Source organism: Hipposideros armiger, unplaced genomic scaffold (assembly GCF_001890085.2).
Source record: "Hipposideros armiger isolate ML-2016 unplaced genomic scaffold, ASM189008v1 scaffold_8, whole genome shotgun sequence".
NCBI classification, from domain to species: domain Eukaryota; kingdom Metazoa; phylum Chordata; class Mammalia; order Chiroptera; family Hipposideridae; genus Hipposideros; species Hipposideros armiger.
This window is the reverse complement of record NW_017731358.1, coordinates 3,780,832-3,792,568: the sequence shown is the minus strand read 5'-3', so window position 1 is coordinate 3,792,568 and position 11,737 is coordinate 3,780,832. Positions and strand designations below refer to the sequence as shown.

General features: G+C 32.8%; 1 protein-coding gene across 1 annotated transcript in view; it reads right to left on the bottom strand.

Annotated features, from left to right (window-relative positions):
- Positions 1 to 11,737, bottom strand: part of LMLN (leishmanolysin like peptidase) — a 106,806-nt gene that overhangs the window by 64,045 nt on the left and 31,024 nt on the right. The window contains exons 7-9 of the mRNA XM_019650875.1: positions 10,516 to 10,694; positions 6,307 to 6,412; positions 2,949 to 3,043 (exon numbers count right to left, since the gene is read on the bottom strand). Of these exons, the coding sequence (XP_019506420.1) occupies positions 2,949 to 3,043; positions 6,307 to 6,412; positions 10,516 to 10,694 (380 nt within the window). The remainder of the gene's footprint in view (positions 1 to 2,948; positions 3,044 to 6,306; positions 6,413 to 10,515; positions 10,695 to 11,737) is intronic.

Here is an 11,737-nt window from a genome sequence, read left to right as displayed (position 1 = left end):
CTCGGGTAAAAAAGAATAATTTTAGTTTTATAAATACATTAAATAAAATAAATGTTTAAATAAAAGCAATTATATAGTGTTTTAATTATCCTATCCATATTCTTGAATCCTCACTTCAGAATAATAACTTAACAAAATTTGTAAATGTGATGTGGCCCGCATGAATCTTGCCTGTTGCACCAAATGGCCCATGTTTTAATTGAGTTTGACACCCCTGGACTAGAAGAAGGCTTAAAAAAAAAAACCAAACCATGATCCAATTATATGACTACAAGAGACACAGTTCAGACATAAGGGCACCAAATAGGCTGAACATAAAAGGACTAAAAGATATGCCATTCAAACCGTACTCAAAAGAGATCCAGAACAGCTATATTAATATCAGACAAGATAGACTTTAGGACAAAAATTGCTACTAGAGACAAAGAGGGACAGTTTATAACGATGAAAGGGTTAATCCACCAAGATGATATAACAATTATAAAAGCATATGTACCTTATAAAAGAACAAAAATACATGAAGTAAAAATAAATTTTCAAATGGATTAAAGCTATGAATATAAAAAAATCAAATAATTTACTATAAGAACTTTAGGGTAATATTTTTATAATCTTTGGAGGACAGAAACTTTCTTAAGCAATAAAGGAAAAAACAGATGAATTTAATGATATAGAATTTAAAAACTTTGTATGGCAAAAATATAATAATGAGATAAAAAGATAACTAAATGGGAAAAATATTTGCAACAAGGATTAATATCCCTAATATATAAAGAACACTTAAAAAGTGATTAGAAGAGAAAAAAATAACCAAAAGACTGGACAAATGAAATAGGCAGTGTATAAAGAGAAAATGCAAATAGCTAAAACCTTACTGGTATTCCTGGAAATACAAGATACCATCGTTTACCTATCAGTTGGCCTAAAAAAAAAAAAAAGCTCCAGTACTGGTACAATGTCCAGTGCTGGTAACGTGGTAACAAAAACAGCATATATCCCTGATGGTAGTGTGCCCTGCCACAACTTCAAAAAAATAATAATAATAACATGGCAGTAGTTTTTATTAAAATTTACAGTGGACATAGATTTTAAACCAACAATCCCACTTTGGGGAATCTATCTTGCCCCAAAACAAACACTACTACAAAAGTAATATATTTATTTATTATAGAAAATTATGATGAACATCAATTTTGATTTTTCCCTAAACCTAAATAATTTTTTCTGGCTTTTTTCCTACTACTGACATGAATCTATCATTCTCACCAATAAAACAGAAGAGGCTATTTTTTCCCACCACTATTTTATGAAAATGTGAAACACAAAATGCTGAAAGAAATGTATGGTGAGCACCTGTATACCCAGTACCCATTACCTTAATTCTATAATTAACATTTTGTTCTATTTATTGTATCATATATGCTCATCTACCCATGCTATAGAGAGGCTATCCTTAATTCCTTTTATCTTTTTTCATAGCAAGGCAATATTTAAACATACTGAACAAAGCCAGCAAGAAAATAAACAGCTTTACCTTATTAATAACTCCAATATCCCCTTTACCATGCACACTGCAAGATTAACAGTTTCTCCAAGTATGTTAGCGTCAAATCCAACTCTTTATATGTCTAACAACTGAATTTCTTATTACTGTATTGTCTCCATTTATACTGTAAAATTTCTGCTTTGGAAGAATACCTTCAATGCAAGAAAGCACTGCAATTTACCAGTTTAACTGACAATGGTTCCTGTGTGTCTCTCCTCCTCACCTACATCACTAGTAGCTGATGCCCATCTCAACATTTATATGTTCCCCTAAGAACACAATTCTTAGGAAAGGCCATATTTCTCCCACACCACCAAACAAACACACACAACTTTTAAAGGAAAACATCTATTTCTGTAGTAGAATTTCATTTCTTTACATGTACTCTAAAAAAATATTATGACAAATAAAGTATTACTTGCTTCAATATTTATTTAATTCTAGCCATTTTAATAGACATCTTTGTAATTCAAGTAAAATATATGTCAAGTAAACAAATTTTAAGCATAAGATTAATTTTTTATTCTACACCCATATACCACTACTCTGATAAAGATATGAAAGTGTCAGCAACTCTGGAAAGGTCGCTGAACTTTATGGCATTTAACAGCCTGCCCCTCAAATAAAACCACTACGCTTTAATTGTTGCCTGCTTTTAAATACCATACAAATGGACTATTTGACTTCTTTTGTTCAATATTATATTCTGTGATATTCTTTTTTAGTACTTTTTAGTTTTCGATTATAGGACTATAACAATTTATTTATCCATTCTACTATTGATGGACCTTTGGGTAGTTCCCATTTGGGGAATATTAATAACAAAATTGCCATGAACATTCTAGTACACATCTTTTTATGGACATGTGCTCTTAGAGGTTTTTGTATGAATGCATGCAAATGGTTACAGTTCTGTGACTGATATTCTACATAAAGTTGTTGATAATTTTTTAGTGTTTAATATTATTTATTTTAAGCCCTGAACCTCTAGATCACAGCTAATATGATATGCTAAATAAAATATCAGTTTAAATGTAAATATTTCCATGTATAGGCAATAATTATTAATAAACCAAAATATAACCAACCCTCATTTTCCCATGGCCTGACTATACTGCAAAATAATACAGGTTACAATATGGTGGAAAAGAGCCCTGCCTGGCAAGAGTTCTGGCTCTTTGGACAAGTCACTTAAGCTTTCTGCAACTCAACTGCTTCATCTGTAAAATGAAAGGTGAAGCTAAATGATCTTTTATACTATATCTTGTTTTAATAGCTACAATTTTCTTAGGCTAGCCTAGCCATAAAGCCACTATTATTTATGGCATCTAGCATGCCATGATTCTCAGATTCTAGTCTTAGTACCCTCCTAAAAGAAAACAAGAACAAAAATAATAAATACCTGTAATTAAAAGGTGGGAGGCCATCTTCAGATCTTGAAGTTAGAGGATTTCCATCTTTATCATGGTAGAATGCAAATAGCCCAGCAGAGAAACCCTATAAGAAAAAGTTCAAAATGTCTTAAAGTAAAAAATATCAATTCTGATTAGAGACATAACATGCTGCTATCAAGAGAACGGTGATATAACCACATTAAAACACCACATCAGTACTTCTATGAGAACTTCTCATTTTGGAACTGAACAGTAATTAAGTGTTCCATATTTATGAATTTTAAATTCTAACTACTTGAGGTTATTGTGAGAAAACCAAAAGTAATGGTAACAAAGATATTCTTCAGTAGCAGTATAGACAATGCATTTATTTGTTTAAGAATGTGTTTATCACGGTTGATCTTCACATGAACTTACTAAACTCTATAATTGCATCCAGGGAATGCTGCTATTGAGAACAATTAATATAGTTTAGAGTAGCGGGGTGAGTGATGAAGTGTGATCCTAAGAGCACGCATAAAAATTCAAAGTCTTTGATCCCAAAGTCCATATTTAATACATATCAACACTTTAAAAAAAGAGTGGAAATGTGCGCGCGCGCATGTGTGTGTGTGTGTGTGTGTGTGTGTGTGTGTGTGTGTGTGTTTGTGTGTGTACACTGAAGAAGAAAAAAAGACTGGAAACATATATAGCAAAATGTTAATTATGGTTCTTTTACTAAAAGGGTAATATATAAAATCACTCATATTCCCAAAATATTTTTATAATGTGAATTTGTATGTTTATAATCACATTTTAAATAGTATTTTAAGAAGTCTTCAATTTTAATGATAATGTATACTTCACATAAAGATATTCAAATTCCCATTCGCTATCCCATCCCTCCAAAATAAGATGAGAAAATGGGCAAAACAAAGTTGACATCTGATATCGCCTATTTCATTAGTGAGATTTCTTTCTTTGCTTTCTTTCCTAATCTAATAACTAAAACAAAGCACTTTTGTAACCACTTTTTTATGTATGTTTTATACATTGAAAATATGTTATAGCTTACATTGAAATAACTAACAATCATAAATGATCACTTAATTTTATTGGCAAATTTCTTTGCTTACATAACTGTGGCCTCTGTGTCATTCAAGGCTTGCCAAAATGATTACAAGTCAGATTATTCTTTTATTCCTATATTTCTTCTTCTTTTTTAATCTGAAGATACAAACGACACTTAATGGAGTCAGCTAAAACAATCTAAAGTCTTTAATACACAATTCACTGACGTTATATAAAGCTTAAATAGTATGATTTGCCTCATTCTTTGTAATATTCTAAATGCACATTTTTTCCCACCCTATCAACTAGAAAATGTTTCTAAGCACTCATATTTCAGAAAGATTATCTAGTATTCAAAGTACCATGGATGACTGTAATTAATAGCTATGAACTTATTTAACTTTACAGGGAATACCTGTAGTTGTTATACATTTAATTCTTTTTGTTTTGTTTTTGTTTTTATTATTAGTTTCAAGTGTACAAAACAATGCAAGTTATCCTTTTCACCGCTCATAAAGTGACGACCCCCCACCCCCATCCACTGCCCTCCCACCCCCGATATCATACATATCTATTACAATTTCACTGACTCCATTCCCACACTATACTCCACATGTATAGAAAATTATAGTTGGCATACAATATTATTCAACGGCAGTGGTCAGGCCTCTACACCGTCCATGAAGTGGTCTTCCTAACAAGACCTGAGACCATCTGGCCCCCTAAAAAATATTTCCAACATTATTGATAATATTCCCCAGAATGTCTTTTCTAGTCTGCATTTAATTCTTACCATCCTCCAGGATGGTTTTTGAGACGTAAACTATTTTTACAACTTTTTAAATTTTTCAAATATACAAAAAAATAAATAAATCTAATGAAACTTATGTATCCTCTGTAAGAGGATTTAAGAGGTGAGTTTTGCCATATTTTCTTCACAATTTTTTGTTTATTTTTTTTAAGAAATAAAGCACTGCAGAGTAAATACTGCTGAAGCCTCATTACCTAAACGCTTTCTCCTCCCTCTCTTCCCAGAGGTAACCACTGCCTTGAAGTCAATGTGCATAACTCTGATACATGTTTTTATATTCAGTGGTTTCTCACTTTAATTTGAGATTACCTGACTGCTAAAGTGTGAATACCTTCTCATACATTTCTTGGCCAATTGGATTTTTTCTTTTTTGAATCATCTCTTCATAACCTTAATTCATCTCATGTTTGGGACCTCTGCATTCATGTTCACTTATGAACTAGTCTTAAAACCTGTTGTTTTTCTATGGTTCTCTCATCAAGTATTTTAAAGTTTAAAATATTACTTAGAATGATGCTTGTCTTTCACAAAATTTAGCAGGTTCAACTAACTTTTTTTTAATAAAAGGAAAATAGATGATTTATTTTAGAATCTCCTTACATGAAAGATATGTGTTGTCTGGTTACACTACAGTTTCACCAAGTTATTTAATGTATTCACTGATTTAAAGTCTGAGGCATGCATTTCAAAGTCATACATGATAGTTCACTAAATAAAACTAATAAATAACAGACACTAGTTTCACTATACCATAATATGTACAGCATGGTGCTAAGCCATTTATATGTTTTGTCTTATTTAATCTTCAAGAAAAAAATATCCACTGTAGTATGCACTATAATCTTCATTTTACAAATGAAACTGAGGCTTATAAAGGCTAAGTAATATGTACAAGATCCCAAAGGTTTTTAGTGGTAGAGTTAAGAAGAATCACCCAGATCTGTGTGATCCATTCTCTCTCTTAATTTTACTGCCATCTACTTTCTAACACACAAATAGCATCAGGAGAACATTTCCTAGGGTCTTGGGCAATGTTGTTTAATTCCCTAGGCATATAGTAAAAGTTCAGTATTTTAGATAAATTATGGAAATGGAAGTAGTTCTGAATCAGTATATATAAATTTAGAAAGCCTAAATAGAGCAAGAAGACTTTTAGAAATGAGATCTCTATGGAGATAAGAAAGATCTATAATTAGTATAGCAATTGTCATTTTAGAGGAAAGTGAATTTTTCTAAATTACTAAGTTTTTTTTCTGAAGACGCGTAATTATTTTCTCAAAAATCCTATTTGCCTAATGGATTTACTTAATTATTTTCGGTAGTATAATTAGTCACTATGCTAATCATCACAAATTTTCTATTGGCAGTGGCCTAATCAACTAGGTTTTATGGAACATGAATCTAATAATCTACATAATCTTAAAATTAAATATATACATCAAAATGAGAGCACAATTAACTGAAAATTAAGGCATGAAGAAAAGAACAGTTAACAGCAAATTTACCAGGGCATGAATAATCTCATGTTTCACTGTGGAGAGCATCCCAATAAACTCCTGAGGCTGGGTAGAGATCATATTTGGACACAGGTTAGCATATCCTGCTATTGGCCTGTTAAAATAAACAATGCATTTTTTATTATATTCCACAACAACATGTATTATGATATTTACTAACCTATAATTTTCTATCAAAAACTGCCGAAGGTCAAAAAAATCTTTGCTAAATATTAAATGTCATTTTGTACTATAACATCTAACTTGCACGATCTTTTACTTTGAAGACATATACCTCTGTGTTCCTATGGCATGGCTAATCTATATCTGTTCCTACAAAAGGCTGTAGTCAGTTAATTATACTATAGTGTGAATTTTTTAAACATGTCAATATATATCAGAAAAAGGAATTAACTGAACACAAATTCTAACACTGTTTTACCTGAGAAACCCATATTTGACATCAGCATTTCACTATACATAGTATTTACAAGCACAGAGACAGACAAGTTAGAGAGGAAAACCATATATAAAATAGGACAACAAGCAAATCATTCAGGTTGCTGCAAGTTGCTGAACCTTCTTATCTCCATCTTTCTATGCCCTTTCTCCTGCCCCAGGACTGCTTTCATTCACATAAAGACCTTCATCTTCCCATTATATTCTTTCATATTCTGTCTCTTCTAGAATCTACAGAATTCTCCATCTCCTTCTGCACCTAGAATCTGAGAGTCCAAGAGCTGACTGGGACCCAGAGTAATTCAGTCAGTTCCACCCTGCACCTAATCTGTCTTTCAAAAGCCATGGCAAACTGACAATGGTGATGAACCCCAAGGTCATTTCTCCCACCACTACCTTAACATTTTACCACAGCAATACCACAAATCTCATTAAATTATAATCACCTATTTACAAAGTAACATGTGCCTTATTTAAATAAAAAACTTATACTTTCTTCATACTTGAAAACAACAGACTTACACTTAGAAAAAGTATGAATATAATTCACTTACCAAAACATTGCCAGTGACCTCTAAAATATAAAATGGATGTCACTGTCAGGCTTATAAACTAACTGATCATGGACTTCCTACAGCGTTTAGATTAAAACAACTCTGTCTGCGTCTCCAATGCATTTCCCAAAGCTGTCGGTGTCCACTCAAGTGGCTTCTAAAGCAACAGATACACATGGCTTCTTAACATAAGCTCTTTCTCTGCCTCTCTATTTGGCTGAAGCCTATCAATACTCAGGTTATAGCTAACATTTCACGTTTTCAAAGAGGCCTTGTTTGTCCAGTTGATCTATGTCATAGTTCCCTTTTGTTCTCTTTTACGTTTTTTTTCTACAAAGTATTTGTCACATTTTGAAACCACCTATTCATTTTTAAGTATATTTAACTAATCTCTCTCTCCCTTTGTAGTTCTAAGTTGCATGAGGCAGGTATACCTATCTATTTTGTTCACCTCATCTGCCAGCAACATTAGGCACTCAAATATTCATGAATGAATGAAACAGAGCAGTTTTGAAGGAAAGTTTCGCTTCCTTCAAAAAAAAATTAGAACTGAAGATGCTATTCTTTTTTCCAACATCAACGTTCTGCTCAAAAGAAACCAAAATCTTTCCCCAGATATGAGAAGACATATATGAGTAGCTTCATATTCACTGACATAACAACAGTTATTCTTTTAACTCCTCAGTGATATCAAATGTGAACCAAATGTTAAAAGAGCTTTAAACAAACACAATAGCAGTACAATGAAACTGAAATGTACTCTGGGCTATGGGGTTCTCATCTGTATAACAACTCCTATGCTGGATTCTCTCACCAAAAGACAATTAGGTATTTTAGGAACTTGCAGCATTATTAGATGCTGAAAGGAGATGAACTAATCTAGACTCATCTCTACATGGGATTTTATATCCCTCTCTCCACTTCCCCAGGGAAGTTATTCTGTTCCTAATAAGATGTTCACTTTAATATGTCTTTTCTGTATATATATAAAAAAAGCAATAAAAGCTAACTAGCTAGCTAGATAGATAGATAGATTGATCTCCATCCAAACAATATAGAAATGTATATGGAAAAAATGAAAATTTCTTGTTTTACAATCTACCCCCGCTAAATTCCACTATCAGAGGTAACTGCTGTCACCATTTAGGTTGCTTTATTTTTAGGGTGACCAGTCATCCTGGTTTAACCAGGACTGAGGGTTTTCACAGGATATGAGACTTAAAGGGTAGTAGTCCTGGACAATTTGGGATAATTGGTAATACTAATTATTTCTTACTTTTTTCTTAGCATACTCCAGTACATATATAGATTTTTAAAATAAATACAGATTCATATTATGTACACTGTTTTACAGTGTTTTTTTGACACTCAACAGTATATTCAAAATGAGATTGTATGTGCGTGTGTGCAATCCATATGGTTTAGTTCAAGTTAAGATAAACGACTATGATTTTGCAGCTCTACTATTATGAAGGTATATTTTCAAAGTCATCTACTTTAAGAAAGTATCTCATTTTATCAAGTAACTTAATTTATCATTCATTTAGCACTTCAAATACATTTCCTTGATACCAGGACACCATTAACTATAAACTATCACAAATTTAATGACAGCTTCTCAGGAAAAAAGGAATACCCTATTAAATATATGTATATATTCTTTTTGTTAAACAACATTACATACATATCTGCAAAACATATAGCACTTTCTTTTTCAATAATACACTCAATATTTGACTCTAAGCTTTATCAACATTCAGAAGCTAAAGACTTTTGAGTCAACTTCATGGATCAATAATTACATAGTATCACAGTAAGAGACTATTTTTCATAATCCATGATGCTGATTTTGACCTCCTTACCATCTTCAGTATTGACAGTATAATTCTGAAGCACATACCAGTGTTTCCTTTGTATGACTACTTGGTTCAACAAATAATTTCATTATTTTTCTTAAAGGAATTATATATCAATAGATGTGAAACAGCTCTTTAAAGTCAGCAAGTCTTTTGATAGATAAATGAATTTTCAGGACCTCACCAATGGTCCTTACGTACACATGAATTGCTCATATTAACTCTCTTAGATTTAATAATGTTACACACGAGGTCAGACAATTAAGTTCGCGAACTTGTTACAACGATGTTGCTAACCTTTTTTGATATCAGAGGGATTGTTCATTATGAATTTGTACCAACTGGACAAAGAGTTAACCAAGTTTATACTATTTGGAAGTGCTGAAAAGGCTGCGTGAAAAAGTTAGGAGACCTGAAATTTTCACCAACAATTCATGGCTCTTGTATCATGACAATGCACCAGCTCACACGGCACCATCTGTGAGGGAGTTTTTAGCCAGTAAAAAAATCACTGTATTGGAACACCCTCCCTACTCACCTGATCTGGTCCCCAAGGACTTCTTTCTTTACCTGACATAAAGGAAATAAATATGGAAAGGAAGACATTTTGATGACATTCAGGACATCAAGGGTACTATGACGACAGCTCTGATGGCCATTCCAGAAAAAGAGTTCCAAAATTGCTTTGAAGGGTGGACTAGCCGCTGGCGTTGGTGCACAGCTTCCCAAGGGGAGTACTTCAAAGGTGACCGTAGTGATATTCAGGAATGAAGTATGTAGCACTTTTCCTAGGACGAGTTCACGAACTTAATTGTCCAACCTAGTACAATGTATTGAGACGCAGCAATTTCTACTGCCTTTAATTGATATGTCTGGAGTGTGAGAGGCAGTCTTCTGCATATTTAATAACTTTTCATTTCATGTTTGCTTCACCAGAAAAGTCTTTTTGAAATCTTCTGTAAATAAAAGAGGACTCTAAATGATAATTTAGCTAAGTGAAGGGTTTATCAAATGATATAACAATTAGATGAATAGTTATTTTTAACATCTTATAGCTTAGCACAAAAATGCTAAAATTAAAGTTCAAATTGTTTCCTCAGAGGTATTCACTTCTTCTTGACAGTAGACTTTTTCTTTGGAGGTGGTACTGGCATGACCACACACATAACAGTCCATAACCTGACTTCTCTCCACTGCCTGCCCCACCCCCCTCCAGGCAGTGTGCAGTCTCTTACTACTGGAGGCAATCTGGCAAATGCAAACTTCTGTACTCTAAACACTTACAACATACTTTGTTTTAAGAGTTTCCACATTAGGTCTTGGGAAATAAGTCTCAGGGGAAAGTTTACCTGTCCATTTTTGCTTCCTGCTGACAATAGGCTGCATAAGAGATTATGTTTTCATGGCTGCACCTCTCAGTGGCCAGACCACCAACATAAAGAACGAAGTCAGCATCGCGGACGCCCTCTTGATCTGGCACACCCACTGCTCCACAGAACCACTTACCCCCACGGCAGACCCTGCATTGCTGCACCCATGGAGGGCAACAAAAAATCAGACCAGAGACAAGGTTAGCTGTGGGGACTTTTAATTTATAGTGAATCCAGACTCTAAATACATATAATTTTTATTTATTATCCCTCAACTTTTATCAAAATCCATACCTTCCTCTACTCATGTCCTGTCTCTAATTTTAAATTCATTTTACTAAAATTTCTACTTTATGTAAAATGATCATAAGTCTATCTAGTCGTACTTAAAACAAACAATTGCTATTTATAAAGGGCAGCCAACCAGGATGCAAAAAAGAAATACAAAAGGTTTTAAACCCTGAAACTAGGTGAAAGTTATAAGGGACGTCTTTATTCATTTTTTGCAACTTCCTATGAATCTACACTTATTTCAAAATTAATAAACATTTTTATTTAATATAAATATATTTCCTGTCATAAATTTATTCATGTATCTTGTTTAAAATTCAAATACAAAAGGATATAAAGTAAAAAGTTAAAGTCATCTCGTTTGTTTCTAGTTTTCTAAGCAAATCTTATTTAGCCCCTCTAATGTCTGCTTTTTAGAGAACTTCTATCAAAAAAGTTCCTAAACAATCATAATCTCTAAATTATAAATTTAAAAAATCAGTAAATTGTGATTTTTTTTAGGCATAATACTTACACAGAGAGAAAAATCAGAAATCCCCATTTCATTACATTCTTTTGCTTCTCTAACACATGTATTTAATAATTTTTAAATTCAATTACTTTAACCTATCAATAGTCGGTATTACTAAAAGTTGTGATTTTTAAGTATTCTTTCCCATGATAGCTCATTTATTTTCTTTTTAAAATCAGGACTCCCAAGAAGATAAGTAGAAAGCAGAATTTGGAAAAGCCAAGAGAATTAAAAACAAAAAATACCTTAGAAATAAAGCAAAGAAATGTATTTTAAAATGTCTAGGAGGGGCCGGCTGGGTGGCTTGTTGGTTAAGAGTTGATTTGGGAGTGCGAACTTTGAGTAGCAGGGCCTCCAGTTCAGATCCCACATGGGCCAGTGATGCTGCGTCCTCTACAG